This window comes from Hyalella azteca, unplaced genomic scaffold (genome assembly GCF_000764305.2).
Source record: "Hyalella azteca isolate HAZT.00-mixed unplaced genomic scaffold, Hazt_2.0.2 contig3301, whole genome shotgun sequence".
NCBI classification, from domain to species: Eukaryota; Metazoa; Arthropoda; class Malacostraca; order Amphipoda; family Hyalellidae; genus Hyalella; species Hyalella azteca.
The window spans coordinates 3342-25757 of record NW_025933553.1 but is presented as its reverse complement, the minus strand read 5'-3'; the positions used below and the strand labels follow the sequence as shown (position 1 = coordinate 25757).

Here is a 22416-nt window from a genome sequence, read left to right as displayed (position 1 = left end):
AGCGTGCAGTTAGTGTAGCGTGCAGTTAGTGTAGCGTGCAGTTAGTGTAGCGTGCAGTTAGTGTAGCGTGCAGTTAGTGTAGCGTGCAGTTAGTGTGTAGCCTGTCTCTTATACACATCTAGATGTGTATAAGAGACAGGGGGTGAGTGGTGCGCAAGGGGTGAGTGGTGCGTGAGGGGTGAGTGGTGCGTGAGGGGTGAGTGGTGCGTGAGGGGTGAGTGGTGCGTGAGGGGTGAGCTGTGAGTGAGCAGTGAGCGCAATGCGTAAGCGGTGTGTGAACAGTGAGCGCAGTGCGCGAGCAGTGAGCGCAGTGCGTGAGCAGTGCGTGAGCAGTGAGCGCAATGCGTGTGGCGGTGCTCTCTAATGGTTGAGATTAGCAGGGCTCTTAAGCTTCTTAAGTTCTTGCCCTCGAGACTTCTAGAGAACTGTGACCTGGCGACTCTATTGTGAGAGCTTCTCGAACCGAGAGTTCTATAGTTCCTCGCTTGGGTCTGAATTTCAATTTCATCAGGATAATGGTTGGCTGATTGGTATAATTTAGCTACATATATCAATAACAAGGAGATTTGTTAAAGAGGTATAGTATGCTTGTTGTGGTACGTGATGACAAGGCAATATTATTTATCTCTTTTGGTAGTTGTTGTATCCTTTAATTGACATTAATATGGACTCTTATAAGGCATTCAGTGTAAATAGTTATTGTGGATATTATTTTATACATATAATTTATTATTAAAATAATGCCAGATGAACTGAATTGTTTGTATACATTGAGGCTTCCGCTCAGAGAAGTTTTATTTACCCAATAATAACGTACGTGGTAAGATAAAATCCATTCGGCATATCGGCTGTGAATTTTGTCGCCATATGTTGTAATTTTTCCGTCAAAACAAATAAGGATGTCGTAGCTTTACAAGATTCCAGTTATTCTTGTAAATCAATTCAATGTTGCTGGTGAAATTTTCTCGCTATTTAACTCCATTTTGCAATTTTATGTGGTGTAGCTGCCACTGCTGGTAATATTTTACTGTGCTAGCCGCAATGTCACTTTTCAGTAAAATTATGTATAAAATCTTTCTTTCAGTTCTCTGTATTTTATCGAGCATCAGAATTCACGACCTCTACGATATACTTTTTCTAATCAAATTATTATTAAACCGGCTTTAAGACAAAGAGGATTTATGTGAAGGCTGAAAATATCTCCTAAATTAATTTGATGAACGAAAAATCTGATGGATTAAGACTTGAATAAATGTAATAAAAATCAAGTCAGTCCATTGAAGTGCTATTTACTTATGATTATTTGATTTATGAGATTGCTACCTTTTTATTTTACAACTCTGTTTCGTGTTTCTTCGATGTACATTTAATTGTAAATCATTAATTATATACATTTATTGTATATCATTAATATATACATTATTGTATAGTTCAAAATTTCGACTTATGTCACGAGCTTCAAATCCCAGCATAAACTCGCTCCCTTTCTTCATCTCTTCAATGCTAGCCACTATCTGGTGCGGTTGAACTCTCCGCGCTGAACAAAAACTTTGTGCTCCTTTCAAATCACTTAGCAGATATTTTGAACGATCTGCGTTTTCTTGAGACAGGCACAAGAAATAAGAAGTTTTGTTACGATAATGCCGTGGTTAAGTTATTATGAAAAACCTTAACATGATTATTTCTTTCTTTTGCATGAATTGCTTGGTCGTCATATCAAAATTTCTAGAACTGTCATGGAATTAATTTTTTTGCAAATACTCGAGACATTTTACGAAAATTCAGAGATATTTGCATAAAAATTATTTATCTTATTTATCTATATAGTTGGAGAGAGAGAAATTTTACATTTTATGAGCTTGGTTTAACTGGGACTAAATTTGATGACGGGCACGTTTGTAAAACGTTGCCCGAATTCGTCGGTACACTAACAAGAGCTTTTTGCTATGCAAAAACTGAGTTACTCAGATCACTCCATCGCATATTGTACGGTATTGCTAGTCATCCTAAAATAAGAATGTTTTTTTATATTGTGGGGATAAAAATATTTTTTACAGCTGGTGCAGATCGGTACGTCAAGAAATCCCAGTTGGTGGTGGAAATTGCATATAAAGATCAAAAAGTGAAACGTTGAGTTCTCGTACGCATTATATAAGATCCATATGTGAAATGAAAAGACTTTTTGAATTGCTTTCTAATCCTGATCTCTTCTCTAAATTGGTCATAGGCACCAGGGCGAAAATAACTGAAAAATATTCATAATACTTCAGAAAAAATGTTTTACCTTAATTGTTGAAATATATTAAAACTTATTTCCCGTTTCCTCAAAACAAAATGCTCTGAATTAATCAAACATTAAAATTGAAGTGTAAAGGGTTTAATCCAATGTGTTCATCGCTTGGCCGTATTCAGCATAGTCCCCGCACAGCAAAAATCCTGTTCCAATTAATATAATATTCATTGGCAGTTTAAATGGCCGAGACCAGCCTTGCTCTTTCCTCTATCACCTGATACACCCCTCGTGTGCTGTAAGCTCTGCATTAATATTATAATAACGTTTCTTTTTATTTCTTTTTTTTCTTGCTGTAATGTAATAGTAATTCCAAGTTCTGTCAACGGATTGCGCAGAAGAGAAGATAAAGCTTTGTTTCCATTTTCTTTATTTCCGTCAGAACAAATATCGCGCAATTATGTACTGCAGTTGTCTTGATTTGTTCAATGTCCTATCATTGCATTTGAAAGGGTATAACTGTGTTTCCCCTCACACTTTCCCTTGTTTTTTTCATTATTAAAGTTCTCTTGATGTCATCATCATTGCATTCGAAATAAGCATTACTGTGTTTCCTCATTGTTAAAGTTCGCTTTATTTTTCAATGTTTTATCATTGTACTTGGTCACGAAGCGCAATCTGTCGTACCGCTGCCCCGACGGTGCGATTGCCGAGGTTTTGCAGGCGTTGCAATCAACCGAGATATGCTCCTGCTCAGCAATCCTCTATGATTGGTAGGACTTACGTACGCGTCCAACAACTAGACCTCAAGCTTGGGTGTATAATATATAGGGAATTCTAGAAATTTTTGCTTTAAAACGATTGTTACTGGTTTCTAGAAAGAGGGATTACGACCTCAAACTAGAGTTTTTTATAAAATTCTGTCAAAAATGTTTTAATCTGAATCCTTGTCATTCATTTCACGATTGACGTTGGAAAGTCAAATAGAATAATAATATTTAATTTTATATTTTACACAGACCGATCCATTCCCTCTAATTCCGATCGTCGCAATGAAGTCAGCGTTCACATTCATCTTACATTTGATATAAGATCTCTCATTCACGAGGCAGAAAAATGAACAGAACGGCATATTGTTTATATATTCTCTCAGACCTTTTCCTTCAATTCAAAAGTGCTCGTAATGAATTCATGTATGCGTTTAAATTCATGATGAAGCGTAAATTAAATTAAGCAGAAAATTAACAGAACGGCGTACTGGTTATATATTCTCTCAGACCTTTTCCTTCAATTCAAAAGTGCTCGTAATGAATTCATGTAAGCGTTTACATTCATGATGAGGTAATCACACCTGTAATGAATTTATCGACGAGTTTGGAGGCGTCCTAAGAGATGGCTTAGTCCTGGTCTGCTTTTATGGGGCAATTAAGCTGCTGCCAAATGGCCCTTCTTTCGGGAGCTTGGCCGTATCAGTCCCCCCATCACATGCAGCGAGGGGCGCCGACCCCTTTGCATGGGCGCCTCTTATCGATGATTACCTCACTCTGTTATGGTGGCGTTTTCCTCGTGAATGAGTCTTCATTTTTAACCAGATCTTCAAGTGTAGTTTTCTTCGTATAATTTCATAACAGTTTATAACCAGTTTCAATAATGACATTCGGATAGTGACTAACATTATTTTTGCGGTACGCTTTGCTAGATCAAAATCCGCAGCCAGGTGATTGTAAACCGCATTTATTGTGACTTGTATTCGTACCTAAAAATATTTCAATCCAAATGAACAAATATCTCAAGCTATATTTCATACGTACGATTCCCAATCCAAACCTCAATCTAAATTCTGGTAATACCAGCCGTTATTCCCAGACAATACCATTATTTAAGTATCCAGTTGATACCCCGAATGCTATTGAGTCGATACCCGCAATACTGGGGCGTTGCGATACCTCAGTTTGGCATCCGCGGTCGAGCAAGGCTTTATTCCCCATCTTGCGTTCACGCCTCACTGGCGTTCTTTGGTGGGGCGACCGTTTCGTTAGTGCCGTAATATCTTCCTGCCTTTCGACACTCTCTCCAAATTATAGTACCCTGATACAGCCAGCCAAATAAAATTCGATATTTCGCGTGAATATTACATATTGTCAAGAACTGTTCGAATCGGGCATAGAAATTTTTTCAGGGAATGTTGTCAGAAATTGAAAAATCAAGATCAATATTTTTATGAGCTTGAAATATTTTGATTTGACGTAATTTTAGACGTGGGTCCGTGGTTGGCAGGTCTCTTTTATGCCCTTGAGCTGGTCTGCACGCTCCATTGCGCCCATAATTGACTGTCTAGAAACTGGGCAACCTTATTAAAGCCTTTATTTCTCTTGGACGCCTGGGATAATAGCAGGATCCAAGCTGCTGATTAAAACCAAAAGATGCTATTGACCTCGCACCACAAAGTCGGCTCAAATCGGCGCCTTTCCTGGCTCGGCTTAGGAGTTTTGTGACTTTTTCTCTGATGGCAATTTGAGCGGAAACTGCGTTTGGCTTCTGGAGATGTTGCGCTGGAACTGCTGGGCAGGAAGCCTTTGGGTCGTTTTGCTTTCGAAGGTAATCTCGATACATCCAGGGGAATTTTGTCCCAAATAAAAAATTTATGAAATTGTCCCCAAACTTTAAATTTAAGCGCAAATAAAATGTTTGAGAATATGTACAGCACTTTTCAATGAAAACTTCGGACGCCAGCTTCATCATCTGATAATGAGCCTTATACTGCAGGCATCATCAAACTTTTAAAGTTTTACGAAATTTAATTTCCAATCTTGATAATTATCCAAAAAATTTAAAGACAAATAAAAAAGCAACTGCAAAAATTTTTAAGATTCCTGTGCATTTTCTCCTGGACATATTTCTAGTTTCCAAGCTTCTGCTCGAGTTCAAGTATTGCTCGCGGCTCGTCTAAAAAGCAGAATTCTGATTTCACGTCGAAATTTCGATTAGACAAATTTTTGGTGCCTAAAATTCCCCGAGTTTTTGGTGCCTAAAATTCCCCTAATTTTTGGTTTTGAACATTCTCGCTACTGACCCGAATACTTTTGACAATGCTAATGCGTTTGCATACCGCTGGATTGTTTTTACCAATGTTCAGCAGTTGACAATGGCTTCGTCTCTGACGAGGAATATTTATTCACTAAAATTCATCTACCTGCAGTCACTGATCTCAATTGTAGCTTCATTAAATCTTTTCTGGAATCATAAATTTTATTTTTTCCCGTATTTTTGGAAACTTGGAACATTTGGAAACTTGGTGGGTGACAGCTATTCTCATTGATGGCACTGAATGAAATTAAATTAAAAAATCGAGTCGCGTTGGTTTCAAAAGTCTATGGCAGTAATTGTTGATATATGTATTACAATGTTGTAATTAAATTATCTCCAAAATATGACATTTAATAGGCAATCACCTTGAACTCATTTGCTGATAACTGACGGCAATCAATTCAATCACCTTGGACTGACACCAACTGCAATGAAACGAAGCCTTGAAATTTGAATCGGGTTCTCGGTCAACCGAAACAATTAAATGAACTTGTATTATATAAAACGAAAAAACTTTTTTTGTGGCGTCAAAGTAAAATGGACTGCCTGAAATTCAACTTACGTTGTTAAGGCTTGCATGTGGAGCCGAAAGTCAATTGAGTCACGCAACCAACATGCAGAATTTCTGCAATATATTTTTAGTGTCAATTCGCTTAATACGTGCAGAGTGGCAGCGTATTGGGCGGGATATTCTCTCTAATCCTCACTGATCTGAAAATCTCGCTCGATTCCCTCGTTCACGCACCCTGATAGCGGGACTGAGGCTTTGCCACACGTAGTTCCTGCCATTGCTGTTGAAAATTTATTTGAATTCAGTAATTTATTGGCCTCATATATTTTTTCAGTTTTATCCACGTACATTTGATTTTGATAATTTGTAGATTAGACTTTGCTGCAGGTAATGCATTATCCTTCACAAAATTACCGGGAAATATGCGCTTTTATTGCACGCCCTCAGCTCTTCATTTGTTAGGAGTGCACTGTTAGTTGTGTTGTTGTCCATCTCAAACACAGTGAATTGCAATAATCACGGTGTATAACAGCACTACACGCAGTACAGTGTGATGCAAACGCCAATAACTGCGCTGCTCGCAGTTATGCAGTCCCTGGAACTGTAGTACCACGCAGCCGCAGCGCCGCGCAGGGTAGTAAAACGCAGCCGCAGCGCCGCGCAGGGTAGTAATACGCAGCCGCAGCGTCGCGCAGGGTAGTAATACGCAGCCGCAGCGTCGCGCAGGGTAGCACCACGCAGCCGCAGCGCTGCGCAGGGTAGCACCACGCAGCCGCAGCGCCGCGCAGGGTAGCACCTCGCAGTCGCAGCGCCGCGCAGGGTAGCACTTCGCAGTCGCAGTGTCGCGCAAGGTAGCACCGCGCAGCCGCAGCGCCGCGCAGGGTAGCACCTCGCAGCCGCAGTGTCGCGCAAGGTAGCACCGCGCAGGGAAGCACCACGCAGCCGCAGCGCCGCGCATCCGCAGCGCCGCGCAGGGTAGCACCACGCAGCCACAGCGCCGCGCAGGGTAGCACCACGCTGTCACAGCGCCGCGCAGGGTAACACCACGCAGCCGCAGCACCGCGCAGAGTAGCACCTCGCAGCCGCAGCGCCGCGCAGGGTAGCATCACGCAGTCACAGCGCCGCGCAGGGCAGCACCACGCAGCCACAGCGCCGCGCAGGGTAGCACCACGCAGTCACAGCGCCGCGCAGAGTAGCACCTCGCAGCCGCAGCGCCGCGCAGGGTAGCATCACACAGTCACAGCGCCGCGCAGGGTAGTGCCACGCAGCCGCAGCGCCGCGCAAGGCAGCGCCGCGCAGTGTAGTACCTCGCAGCCACAGCGCCACGCAGGGTAGCGCCACGCAGCCACTGCGCCACGCATGGCAACGCACGGCCGTGTCGCTGGAATATACCGCAGTCGTTGGCGGCGCTAAGCCTCTTAGGTGGCAGTCGTGTCTTTTTAATTTAGCTCGTATTTTGCACCGGTCCTCGTGTAAAACTGGCCAATATTGTGCCTGTATTTTACGGGGACAAATGACGCATTTTGCGTCGGCCGCGCGATATTAGCAAAAGTGGTGCGCGTACGGCTCTTTTTGCCTTCATTAACGTTGCTCTTGTTGACAATTTATGACTCAATCAAGGGGCTTCTCGTTGTCGAGTGAGTCGGCCGCCTATATGTAAGTGCTCGCGTCAAATCTGGGCTGCTGAGTTTTTTCTAATTTCAGATTTTTATCACATCAGGATTTGGCTATTTTGACATTGCTGTGATACATGGCGTGTGTTTTTAGTACGCTATGAACGATGTATTGGCTGAATTTTCTGAATAAATGTCATTGATTTAATGAACCGTTATTTCAACAGCACCTGAGGCCTGTCTCTCATTCCGTAGATTTCATTTAATGACTGATTTCACTGAACTAAAAAGAAAATAAATTGTTTGATTTTAATTTATAAATTTTGAGTCATCGTCATTGTAATTTGAGAATTTAGGAACATCCTCTTTCTATTATTTCTCTACTATTATTATCAAGAGTAATATTATTATTATTATGGATTTTTTTTTCATATCGCTTGCAAATTGTAATATTTTTTCCGATGCTGCCATAAAGTAAACTAATTGAACGGAGGCTCAGTTGTTGCAGGGTGCAGGTAATGATCGTTATACTGGATTTAATCTCGTCATTAACTCGTCACGAAGGAATTTTGTGATGCAATGAAACTTGGCATTTTTCGACTTTATTTAGATTTTCATTGCGCTATTGCGTATGTTATACATGTATATCATCACACTCGTGTATTTATACTACTCCATGGTGTTTTATTCACTTATATACGTGTATCAGTAGTAAATCATTCTATGATATTACCAGTATCATAGTATAATACTGATATACATATACAGTATATACCAGGAGTCTCTCTTTTAAGAGTTTTTTTCGATTATATGATATAAAATCGATATAATTATATTCTATTATTTCTTTTCGAACTCAAAACTGTAATTTCAGTCCTTCATTTATGAGGTTAAGTTATTATAGAATTGAATTGACTGAAATACCAAAGTGCAAATTTACTGCCCGATTCTGCCGTTCGGCTTAATTTCTACCACACTTTAATTCTGTCGAAAATAATCCCCTTGGTACCAAGGAAATTTGTGCAGAACATAAACTTATTGTTCGGTTTGGGAAATGATGAGGATATTCCATAATAACTGAAAATAGAAGGAGTAGGTTCCATAATTTTCATAATAAAATGACTAATTGAGGTTCCATAATAAAATAAGTATAACAATGAAGAAGTTTTGAAATGAAAGAAGTGTTAAAATATAACATGTACGTATCTTGATGAAACGTGTATTGCAATGAAACATTTATTACAATGAAACCACTATTGCAATAAAACTAGTGTTACAATGAAATTAGTCTTACAGTGAAACAAGTATCACAATCAAGAAAGTATCACAGTGTAACAAGTACTAAAACGAAACGAGTGTTGCCAATGAAGGAATATTATAACCTGGTATAATCACAGAAATGAATGAGAATATTTAGTAGGATGTCAGTGTATCGCTCTAATAAGACACTCTAATAAGACGCTCTAATAATACGTTAAAGTAGTAGTTTTAATTAATTTAATTGTCGGTCTGGCCTTTCGTCCGCTCTCTGCTCTTGCTGTGGGTAAAGCTTTTGTCACTATTTGGACTATTCGACACGTTCATTTTTCTGAATGCAAATGAAACGGCAAAAGAACGTTCAAAACTCCACTCTAATCTTCAATTTCGACGCTGTGCCATTCAAGAAATGCATTGATTCACGGCCTCAATATGCAATCGTTTCCTTCGTTAGTACTGCATGTCAGCGCTCGTTTCGAAATGCAAGCCTATATACAGACGCCTAATTTACAGCGACATTGCCAGCCTTCGCTACCGATCATAATTACAATTAAACTTCGTTGATTGCTCTACGTCACCAGAATCTTTTTTTGGCTGTGCCTCATGCACGCTTTATTTGCTGTCTGGTCTTTGCGTTTCAGTGTCCACTAATTTTTTTACTCCGAAACTTTGAAAAACTCATATCCCCACTCCGAAGGAAATGAGTTAGACTTTGTCCAAGTCGCGATGCACTTTTTGCACTTGTGTTGGTCATTTTGACCCAGTTTTGCCCCACATAGGGACGTATCAGTGCTACGTGTGCTCTGTGTGTATGGGCAAGAAAATGTATCACTATTTGAACAATATGACCCATGCAGTTTTCTTAGTGTGCAGGCTGTTATATGTCTCGATAATTGAAGGCTTTCTGAGGTCAACTTCTGTTTAGTCTCAGCGTTTCGATGTATAGGATATCAATTCTCTATATAATTCAACTTTTCTCTTTAACTACCAGTTGGTAGTTTGCCAGCTTAACGACGCTCATTTTTAATCTCATTTCTATTACCAGTTGGTAGTTTGCCAGCTTAACGACGCTCATTTTTAATCTCATTTCTATTATATTTTAATTACATCTGTGAAAATGTATTCAATTTCGATCCATCTACCCACTAATTTAGTTTGAATTGAAGCGCATATTGCGTCTAGTTTTTAGTGGAACTTTTTTTCCTTTCTGTTATGAATCAAGTTAATTTCAGGTGCATTTTCCTTACCTATTTCATCACTGTGAGCTGACATCAGACGACGATGTGGGTAATGATGCAGATTAGCGTGGGTCACACGTTAGAACGAGCTTTTTAGTGAATCATGTAAAACGAAATAACCAAATACTAAACGATTGATATATTATGAAGCAACGTTCAGCATTGGTATAGCTGCCATTGATAAAAGTTAATGCATGATGTGACAGCGGCTGCGATCAGTGGCGAAAGATCGGACGTTGCCCTCGTTTTGACAGCATGGCTGCGTTTTTGGGCTTTTATTCAATATGGCATATCATATATTTCTCTATGACTTGTCAGAGATATACTCGCATATTGATTATTAGGCTTTGCTTCTATGAATTTTTCTGACATATTCTTCAGTTTTTATTTCACCATGCCAATACTCTATTGCTGCCTTTGTCCAACTTTCCAGCACTTGTAGAACAGATGCAGACAGAAGCAGAACAGATTCTACTTCTACTACTTCTACTTCTAGTACTTCTACTTCTACTACTTTTACTTCTTCTACTTCTACTTCTATTTCTACTACTTCTACTACTTCTACTTCTACTACTTCTACTTCTACTACTTCTACTTCTACTACTTCTATTTCTTCTCCTACTACTTCTACTTCAAAGCCTACTTCATGTATCTACATTTGTCACATTTCCCAATATCATTTCTGCGTTTTTCGTTTATATTTGTTTACCCCTTTCATCTGTCGTCATTTCTACATCATTTTCAGCGGTATGTTCTCCCAGACACTGAGCGTGCCATCACAAGTTACTGCAGAGCTCGTCCTCTTCTCGCGCTCTTCGTCCGCAGCTCGTAGGCTGAATAGACGACCATTCTTCTCTGCACCACAAATGATGCACCTTTTTGCGTCTTTTACGTCGTTTTTGCTTTTTTACGTCTTTTTTTACATCTTTTTGAGTCCTGGTCTCAAAGGAATAGCATCCTCGGGTCCGCGCGTTCTCAGAACTACCCTCAGAGAAAAAAATGGGTCCATTTGTGCAAATACTGACACACCTTTACTCACAGCACTAGCAGGGAGTAGATATTGCGCTGATACATCCTCTTGCCTAACCAAACTGGGTTAGGATGACTCACACAAGGTCAAAATGTACATGTATTTTTGTACAATGTATCGCTCATATTTATGAGTGTATCGCTTCTAGGACGAGCACTCCCCATGGCCACCATCCTACACATCATTTATTTCCGACTGGAACAAAATAAACATAATATTACCGACCAATGTTTATGCTTAATAATATACATAATATTTCCGAGCAATATAATATAGTTCTTTGACTTGCAGCTAATATTTGTACGCTCGAACATTTCCTTTAAATATATTGCTAATTACTATTTAGTTTAATTAGATTATTATTTATGATTTCGTTTAATTATATTATTAATTATTATTTCTTTCAATACATTCTCTGCATTATTGCAATCATAACTTATTTTTTTCCTAACTATCTTTTCCCTATTTTTTTTTTCGTCCGACTGCACCGTCTAGTTTTCCCAGTGATGTCCTGGCAGCGACGGAGTTTCCCGACTTGCAAAGCAAATATATTTTTTTTCGGTGCAAATATATTTTTTTTCGGTGCAAATATATTTTTTTCGGAGGCGCAACATTTCTTGCAGAATATTAGCGTATTTGTCGGCGCCTGCAGCACATTTCTTGCTGTAATCCATCCGAGTTTTTCGTATGGCACCGCAGCAACATCGCTGAATATTCATGCCATGAAAATGTATGCTAAACGCAGCATTTATTTTCATCGATCAAGTGCATTGTAGGAATATTTTCTGCATAAATATGATAGAATGATTCTTGTTATCAATAGATATTTTATTGTAATATTTTTCTCATATTTGACTTTCAATCAAAGTTGTTTATAACAATAAAAACCCATCCGCTATATATATGTACCGCATCATTAACATTTTTGGAAATTAGTGTCTCAATAGAGCGATACTCTGGCATATATCTTAATGCTTTCTTAATTAAAATATAGCCTACTTATTAGAAATATTAATTTCTTGCACAATTGATGGGAAATGTGGCACAAACGTGGGTTTACGCCGGAGCTCCATGCATGTGTCTTGTGTTGTGTTAAGCGTCATGAATTGTGTTATTATGAATTGTGTTGAATTATTGTGTTTTTGCCGTAAATGAATTCAAATGAAGCAGTGAATAATCATTTCGAATTAACTACAGACTACATAATTAGTTTGAAATAGATTCATATTTTATTGACTTGTTTCTTGCGATTTTTTAGCGTTCTTTGTACGGGGAAAAAGGTCGAGTACGGATTTTTATTCTCATTTCTGTTAAGTATCTTCATTGAGCAATAGGAATCTATAGTTCACGCTGCACCCTTCTTTCTTTTCATTAATTGAGAGATGAAATGTTTAGTTCACAGTGATGAGTTTCTTCCTGTTGAAATTCATTGGCGAGACTCAAGAGCCAATAGCCTACAGGTCAACCTGAACAAAAAATTCTACCCTTAAATCAACGTTGAACTAAGAATTGTTGCTTGGCTGAATCAACGATAGTTCAACGTTGTTTGCGTTAATTCAACGTCATTTGCCGGCGGTGGTAACTGCTTAAAGGAGGCCCTCCCAAAAAGCGCCAAGTTTGTACAGTTCGCATGAATAGTTCAGTTCTCATCGTCATCTGAATTATTCAGAAGCCGTCTATGCGAACACAGTTTAGGAAAAGGCGGATTATCGCTGGCAAAGTCTCGTAAATTTTACTATACACATAATTTCGTGGCTGGTAACAACTTCATTCTCGATTTAGCGTCTGGTAAATTCCAAATTGTTTGCTTGCAGAAACAATTATATTTTTTAATCGTTTGCTAATTAATTATTGAATAATGTATTTGGCTTGAAAAAATATTTATTAGATCAAGTTTTTATTATTGTACCGAGTTGTTTGAATATATACATTCCTAATCTATATTTATAATTCATTTTTGTACCTTTTTATTAGATTGCATTTAATATCACTTCATAATTCATGTTCTTATTTTGTACCGGGATATAAGCTTGTTCGTGATATTATAATTAATAATTCAGTTCCTATTATTCTTGGTCCTTGCCCCGGCAGGAGCGTTCGGTCGAAAACTGAATTTATAATTTAAATTTTTAATTTTATACAGTGTTATTTCCTTGTTATATACATCACTTCGTAATTCAACTTTTGATTTTATTATTTGTCTCTTCCACAACATGGCGTTAGACCGATAGCTGAATTTACAATGTAAGTTTTTAATTTTGTTTGGTCTTGTTATTAACATGACTTTGTAATTTAGGTTTTAATTTTATTAATTGCCTCTCCTCTAAAAGGGCCTTAGGTCGATAGCTGAATTTATAATGTAAATTTTTAATTTTGTACAGTCTTGTTATTAACATGACTTCGTAATTTAGGTTTTAACTTTATTATTTGTCTCCCCTGACCAGGGCGTGCGGTCAGAGAACGACGCGGGCCCTTGCGTGTCAGAGGGAAGCCCTTGCCAGAACGGCGGCCGCTGCGTCGCTGACCCCTCACGACCCACGGGCCGAGGGTGCGAGTGCTCCTACACCGACCACGAGGGGGAGTACTGTGAGAAGGGTGAGTGTGAGGGGGAGTACTGTGAGAAGGGTGAGTGTGAGGGAGACTACTGTGAGAAGGGTGAGTGTGAGGGTGTGAGTGTGAGGGGGAGTACTGCGAGAAGGGTGAGTGTGAGGGAGACTACTGCGAGAAGGGTGAGGGTGAGGGAGAGTACTGCGAGAAGGGTGAGTGTGAGGGGGAGTACTGCGAGAAGGGTGAGTGTGAGGGAGACTACTGTGAGAAGGGTGAGTGTGTGGGAGAGTACTGCGAGAAGGGTGAGTGTGAGGGGGACTACTGCGAGAAGGGTGAGTGTGAGGGAGAGTACTGCGAGAAGGGTGAGTGTGAGGGAGACTACTGTGAGAAGGGTGAGTGTGAGGGGGACTACTGCGAGAAGGGTGAGTGTGAGGGGGACTACTGTGAGAAGGGTGAGTGTGAGGGAGAGTACTGTGAGAAGGGTGAGTTTCCCCAATTCCCCTCAGCTCTACTTTTCCCCCTCTCCCTTCTCTCCATTCTCTCCTCCCTCTCCATCTTCCCCCTCCTCTCTTCCCTTCTTTTCACCCTCTCCCTCCTCTCCCCCATCTCCCCCACATCTTAGCGTCTCTGTACGGCCGTCAACGCAAGTTTTTTCATTTCGTTGGCTGATGTGACGAGCGCTGAATACATCGTGTAGCCGCTGCCTCAGCCTCGTGTAGCCGCTGCCTCAGCCTCCTGTAGCCGCTGCCTCGGCCTCGTGTAGCCGCTGAGATTATGAAAATGCCCATTTTTGCCCCATACAAACGAAATTTTTCTTGATTGAAACTCTCTAGATAAACTTTTTCCTTGTTGAAATTTTGAGCTGTTGCGAGACTCGAATTTCAAAACCGAAATAATTAACAATTACCAACCCCCGTTTGTCTCAGAGATAATCAATAGATAAATCGCCGACAAGAATTTGGCCTCAAAAATAATCCACAGATGAAGCGTCGGCAAGAAGTTTTCCGTAAAAATAATCAACAGAAGGAAGCGTCGGCAAGAAGTTTGCCGCAGAAATTATCGACAGATGGAAGCGTTGACAAGATGTTCGCTGCAGAAATAATCAAAAGATGAAAGCGTTGGGAAGAAGTTTACCGCAGAAATTATCAACAGATGAAACGCCGGCAAGAAGTTTGCCGCAGAAATAATCAACAGATGAAGCGCCGGCAAGAAGCTCGCCGCAGAAATAATCAACAGATGAAGCGCCGGCAAGAAGTTTGCCGCAGAAATAATCAACAGATAAAGCTGCGGAAAGAAGTTTGCCGCAGAAATAATCAACAGATGAAGCGCCGGCAAGAAGTTCGCCGCTGAAATAATCAACAGATGAAGCGCCGGCAAGAAGTTCGCCGCTGAAATAATCAACAGATGAAGCGCCGGCAAGAAGTTCGCCGCAGAAATAATCAACAGATGAAGCGCCGGCAAGAAGTTTGCCGCATTATCTGCAGCGTCACGGCCGCAGTTTGTTGACAGCCGGCAACGTTATCGGCATTGAGAAGCCACCGCTCGTTTTTATTCTCCGTCTCCGGTTTTATTTAAAGAAAAAGTTTCAAAGTCCCGCCTCTATCTTCTATCCTCAGTATTTTTCTTGTGATTTAAATTATTAATTTTTGTTTTACTGTCTCTTCCTGACTCGAGTAAGTTCTTTATGACGCACGTTCTATCATGGAAACACAAGCACCAGTGGTCTTTTTTGCTAGCTTTTTAAATTTATTTACATTCAAATAAATTCGCTTCAAAATAGTTTTCATGTAAATCTATTTTCACCTGATAGCAATAAAGCTTTTAGGTCTAATCCAGTCTGATCCACATATTAATTCATACGAAGTGTTAATTCTCTAAATAACACTTACGGTTTTCCTTTCAATAATACTCTCTCTGGAATATGTCCAGTCAAACGAAAATAGCTACGTTAACAACTGTTCAACGTCACAGTTTATGTATCACGCAAGAAATCTTGTCTTTTATCGTGGTGAGTCAATCGCCGTCAACGCGCAATCTGTCTTTTTCTGAGTTTCATTAATCGTTCTCGATGGGATATTTTCCCCGAGTTCCGTTTACCACTCCCGAGTCGCAGTTGATTTTCTCCCAAGTTTCGTCAACCACTCCCGAGTCATAATTGGTGCTCTCCCGAGTTCCATCAACCACTCCCGAGTCACTGTTGGTCGTCTCCAAGTTCCGTCAACCACTCCCGAGTCACTGTTGGTCTTCTCCCAAGTTCCGTCAACCACTCCCGAGTCACAGTTGGTCTTCTCCCAAGTTCTGTCAACCACTCCCGAGTCACACTTGGTCTTCTCCCAAGTTCCTGTCTCTTATACACATCTAGATGTGTATAAGAGACAGGCTTTGACGCCCGAGTCATGTTGCTTTGACGCCCGAGTCATGTTGCTTTGATGCCCGAGTCATGTTGCTTTGATGCCCGAGTCGTGTTGCTTTAACGCCCGAGTCATGTTGCTTTGACGCCCGAGTCATGTTGCTTTGATGCCCGAGTCGTGTTGCTTTGATGCCCGAGTCATGTTGCTTTGACGCCCGAGTCATGTTGCTTTGACGCCCGAGTCGTGTTGCTTTGATGCTCGAGTCGTGTTGCTTTGATGCCTGAGTTGTGTTGCTTTGACGCCCGAGTTGTGTTGCTTTGACGCCCGAGTTGTGTTGCTTTGACGCCCGAGTCATGTTGCTTTGACGCCCGAGTTGTGTTGCTTTGACGCCCGAGTTGTGCTGCTTTGACGCCCGAGTTGTGCTATCTCTTGTGTTGGTTGTGTCAGGTTTGTACAACGAAGCAGTGAATGTCGTACAGCGCCATGCTGCATACGAAGTTCGTAACTTACGAATCAACATATCTATTATACTCTCCCCTACAAAGACATCCTTGTGTGCCGTGCAGCTAATATTTGCTCGTCTCCCCCTTCATCATGACGGGTGTGTTAGACTTGAACGCATCTCTAACACCGTAGAGCTTAGCAGCGGGGCGATGAAGGGACTTAAAGAAGATAAAAAAATATATAGGAGATTTGTCGCTTTACTAGGAATAGAATGGTAAAATATGCGTAGATAGAAAGAGACAACGGGAGGAATGGGAAAACTGTAGATTTGTTTGGAGAAAAGGTGGATGGGTAAAAATTGAATGGAAAAATGTAAAGTCCAGAAGTAAGTGGAAATGAAATTCGAACATCGCTTAATTTGATGGAGTGAAAAAGAGAAGAGAAGATGCGACGAGAGAAATGAACTAGAGAAAAATAGGAGACCACCGTGAAAAAGATGAGGTGACAGATGTTGATAAAAAAACTGTAACTTATTTGCAGTATGGTAATACTGGCTGACTTACCAACAAGTAGAAATTAGTAAAACAAGAAGTAGTGAGAAATTTAGGATCCTGTAAGCAGTTGATATTTTCTGAGGCAGTGAAAAAAAAACAATATATTTATTTCATACGTGAATATATCGAATAAGCTAGTGATGGAATGTTAAAAATAAGTTATAAGAAGTTATAGAGCATATTATCTTACTATCAAATATGGCATTGATTGATGAAGTAAGTATGATCGAAAGCTTTTTGTGGTAACAATCTGCCGTCATGGTGCCGACCAAATGCAGCAAGTCTACGGAGGTCACTAACACAATTTCGCGGTCACAATCCACCTTCTAACGAACTCCAATTGAATCAAGGTAAGGCCATTGCACTTGTCATCTGGAAGTCGATAGCGAGGCCCCCGTCTGCCAGTTATCCTAGTCGGAATGAAGAGATGAACATCTCCGAATATCCATGCATGTTATAGTGATCAAAATAAAGCAAATAATAACAATGTTACGCGCAAGATATGGAATATTGATGAAGTGTCATGCATCATCAAGCTTTTTGAATTTTTTGAAAAAAATTGGATTTTGATTGTTTCTAAATAAGAATATTTTATCTTATTTGGCCGATGGTATTAGACTTGTGATTATTCATTGTGTAAAGTGCCCTCGAAGTTTTGTTAAACCAGACGTCACGATAATTGCTTTACAGTATAATAATAATAATAATGCTAATAATAATTCTGATGAATAATTAAATAAATACGCCAGCGTGAGGGGTGTGTGGTGCGTGAGGGGTGAGTAGGTGGTGCGTAAGAGTGAGTGGTGCGTGAGGGGTGAGTGGTGCGTGAGGAAGAGTGGTGCGTGAGGGGTGAGTGGTGTTGTGTTCTGTGCTTTCAATTGTATTAACTTGTGACTTTCTATGTAAATTCTAGATTCTACGAACTGACGATGGAGCTGGACTCCGAAACGTTTTCTATAAAGATACGAATTTTTGTGGACTGTTCTTTGCTTTTAAAGTTTTAATCTTCTCCCAAGTTCCGTCAACCACTCCCGAGTCACAGTTGGTCTTCTCCCGAGTTTCATATACCATTCTCAAGTCACAGTCAGTTTCTTACCGCACACGCTCCCCTGTCCCATCAGTCCCCCTAAACGTCCACCCGACAGTCGTGCAAGTCCCTAATCCATATAAGATTTCTACGGCAGACGTGTTCGAAATTCTTATTAAACTCTGGTCTCGTATGTAGATCTCTACATTTTATTTAGAGATTTTATTCGCCAGACTTGAAGGCTGGGTGCAGTAGCGGCTTGCATATGACAAGGTATTCTGACCGTTTATGTTCTTATATATGTGATGATATCTTATTTTGAGTGCAGGAATTACTTTTGCTAAGTTAATTTCAGGAATTATTCATGTTAAGTTAAGTGCAGGAATTAAATTTGCTAAGTTAAGTGCTGGAATTATTTAAGTTAAGTTAAGTGCAGGAATTACGGTTGCCAATTTGAGTGCAGGAATTAATGTCGCTGCAGCGGCTTATAGTTGAGCTCAAATTCACTTTGATTTGATATATTTCCCCGTCCACTATGCGACATTTAAACACAATGGAACGGTTTGACATTTGCCAGAAATTTTCCGTTTGTTTCATTCATGGCTTTATTTAGTTGCACTGAAATTATGAAAACTTTATGATGAATTTTCACCATGTAATAACAAGCTTTAAATAATACTCATATTTTTCATACGCGTCATTGAATGCTTCGTATTCACTCAGAAGAAGGGGTATGTCATTTTAGCCAAATATTGACACTCTTTCTGCTCGTAGCACTGATACGTGCTTTTGCTATGGCGAACTAAGACAGAATGACATAGGTATAATGAGCATCGATATTTAGACAAAACCTCGCTTATTTCCCGGAGTGCACCGAGCCTACAAATGTTTCTCAAATGTCAATCGTTATTCATTTATTCACAAGATCAATCTTTCGGCCAAAAACTGTTCTCACACAAACAATAAAGCCAGCGATCGAGGCAGTAGCCATTTTAACGCGGTTGCCCTTATGCTTAGATGGCAGATCAAGAATCAATAATTGACGGTTATGTCAGACCTTTTATAAATCATATACAATTGGGTTACTACTATGTAATCTTCGTTCTTAATATTTTTTAACAAGTAAAGAAAATTTGGCATTCGTGTTTCAATAATTTAGACATGTTATTTATTGTGCTGCAATTGGCTCTTCTTTGACATCGCAGGCTATATAGATAAAAAATCCAAGCGTTTGAACCCAAAACTGCTGTCCAAACTCGTATAACTTGATCAAAAATTCCAACCAAAACGAAATTCGATCAAAAGTTAATCACTAACGAAGATTGATAAAATTTACGAACAGTTATCGGACCTAACATTGTAAATTTCATAGCTACATGGTAGAGAACACCAGGCCTAGGCTGACATTTTAGCGACATTCTCTGTGAACTTTTTGAGGCTCTAGGCCGACTTTTGACGACGAACGATCTGAAAAATGCAGTTATAGAAATTTAAAAATTAGGTCGGAAATGTTACGTCTTACTTATGTTATATCGTTTACTATCAAAATCGTTCACCATGTACAATATTCAGGCCGTCTTAAACTCCATGATAATTCGCACCTATTTTTTGAACATTTTACTTATTTATTTAGAACCCCTATAGCTCTTTGAATGCCATATTTTTTCGTTACAGTTACTTCGATCATCAGTCCGTCCTTTTTGCATCAGAATCTGTGGTGTATTTCATTGTTCAACCTGATTTAACTGGTGTACATCTTTTTAGTACCGCCCCCTGCTATTATTTTACCTGCTATTTTTTTACCTATTTTTATCCTCTACAATCATGAGTATATATTATCCACAGCAGAGTATATATTATCCACAGCAGAGTATATACAGGGTGAACCAGAATTAAGTAACCCTTTTAATTTGTTAATAAATAAAAAAGTAAGAACGTTATGAAGTTGAAACTTGTTTTATTTAAAAGAAGAACATTTTTATGGTAATATTGTATCATAGTTACGTCATTATCCTGTATAGCCTGCTAAATTTGTGTTTAATTATCAAGCCTTAAATTTTCATCATGATTCGCTACAGCAAAGAAGAAAGAACAAAAATTCTGCAAACCTACATCAGGACGATGTCAATAACAGAAGTTCAACGTGATTACAGGATCCATTTCAAAACAAGAATCAGTCCTTCAGAAAAAAACTAATTTTTTCTAATGAAAAAAAAAATAATTTTTCGCCAGAATTACTAATGAAGGTTATGAAAGCAACGAAGGGAAGAGCCCTATTTTGTCAAAACAATTGTGGTGGGCATTTAAAAGACATTATATTTAAAAACAGGGATACAATATTACCATAAAAATGTTCTTCTTTTAAATAAAACAAGTTTCGACTTCATAACGTTCTTAGTTTTTTATTTATTAACAAATTAAAAGGGTTACTTAATTCTGGTTCACCCTGTATTATCCACAGCAGAGTATATATAATCCACAGCAGAGTATATATTATCCACAGCAGAGTATATATTATCAACAGCAGAGTATATACTATTCAAGCTCGTAAGAAAAGCCCGATAGATGGATTCAGCCTTTATCTGTATCTGCCATGCTGACACATAGCCACTAGGTTCTCCATGGAGCGACTTATATATGGCCGCTAAACTGAATCTCGATACGATGAATAGAATGAACTCGAAATACAGCCTTCGTGCCATCCATTCAGGCATTTGCATTTACGCCGCAGACGCGTGCGTTATGTATTGGATTGCCGTCAATTTATGTCTGCAGGTTCTAGCATGAAAAAGATTTCCTGCATTATTTTGTTTGTTAGTGTGTGGGATGTAAGAGTCCTAGGTCACGCTGCAGTGTATTTGTATTATATTAGTGTATTATATTAGTGTATTTCATTAGTATATTTTATTAGTGAATTTAACTAATATATTTTATTGTGTATTTATTTAGAGTATTTTATTAGTGTTTATAGTTAGCGTATTTTATTAGTGTATTTTATTCGTATGCATCAGATCATTTTCGCCGCCAAGACGAGGATATCTGAAAAGAATAAAAATTCAAACAGAAGGATCTCAAAACTTGTTCTCATTATAAAAACTTTATTGCTCTGCATAAGAAACTTAGTTATTTCCTATAACATTACTTAGTCTACTACGGTATTATTTAACATATTTTTTAACTACTTCTTCTTACCGTCATTTGCATTGCTCTCAATCAGGTAATGTTTTCCAATGAAGAGTTCAGATCTCTTTATTCAGATCCCAGTCTTTCCAGTTAGATTTAATGCATTTAACTGCGAGGAATTTCCTATTGATTAGCAAGCTGCCATTTGCGTTTTTACGTCGGTGAAGCTCGCGCTTTTCCCCCACAGGTTTTTCACTCGGTTCCGACCTAGAAAAACTGGGACGTAAAACTCTTGAAGAGTGATTGTATGTTATACCAATGCGTGGTAAATATTCGTGCTGGGGAATTTGAATGGGTAATATAAAAGACACTTGATGAACCTTGATGCAGAAATGCTAGAATTGCCAAATATAACGATTTATGTACACTATTAAATTTTGTAACAATTGTGAAGAATTCACTAAGAGAAGCATGGGATGAAGACAGAGAGTCTGTAATGAAGTTTGCATTAAACTAAATGAAACTAATAAAAATACCAAAATTATATTGTATACGAGTCTAAAAGTCATGTTATGTACAATTTTAGATCAATTGTAAAACAATTTCCCTTACTGTTACAGAGTTTTTTTTCGCCTTTACTTCATCGTCATATTTAACGCTCAGTTGAGGATACGGGCAATATTGAAGTGTCAAGTATTATAGCTGTCAAGTAAATGCATTTAAAGATATAATAAGTATTGTGCTCGGCCCTCACAAAATGCATTTTAATATGTAATAAATATTGTGCGCAATCCCCACAATCATTGAGATGGCAGAACACGAAGTGATGCAAGATAACGAAGTTAGAATATACGTGCAATGGGCGCTGCGAGACCCCGGGCCGTGATATAACCGTCCGGTTCTGGGCTGCTGTAGGGCTCGATGTTCTACAACCTATCAGGGGATGTTTAATGTGAATAATGCGATTAAGCTGTATACTTTCATCCTGTGAATGAATGATTAACATGAATAATGATATTAGGTCATGTTGTACACCCTGTGGGGGATGTTTAGATTAATAATGAGATTATGCCATGTTTTACACCATGTGGGGGATGGTTAAGACGAATGATGAGTTATACCCTGTTGGACACCATGTGAGGGGATGTACAAGATGAACGACGAGATTGTGACATGTTGGACACCATGTGGGGGGATGTTAACATGAATGATGAGATCCAGCCGCATGGCGTTGAAAGAACGTTGATAACGGACTGGTAAAATTTCGTTGAAAAAACGTTCAATCAACGTTATTTTAACTTTTACGCCCTGTGAGAGGGAGGTCTAAGGTGAATGCTGACGATTAAACTTTATATTCTTATGATAAAAGTACTGTAAATGATATGATAAGTAAGTATGACAAGT

The 22416-nt window shown here is 39.2% G+C and overlaps 1 protein-coding gene across 1 annotated transcript in view; it reads left to right on the top strand.

The window, feature by feature from the left end:
• Positions 1-14135, top strand: part of LOC108666070 (neurexin-2) — a 40027-nt gene extending 25892 nt beyond the window's left edge. The window contains exons 2-3 of the mRNA XM_018152879.2: positions 13411-13591; positions 13633-14135. Of these exons, the coding sequence (XP_018008368.1) occupies positions 13411-13591; positions 13633-14135 (684 nt within the window). The remainder of the gene's footprint in view (positions 1-13410; positions 13592-13632) is intronic.
• Positions 14136-22416: the final 8281 nt, after the last annotated feature.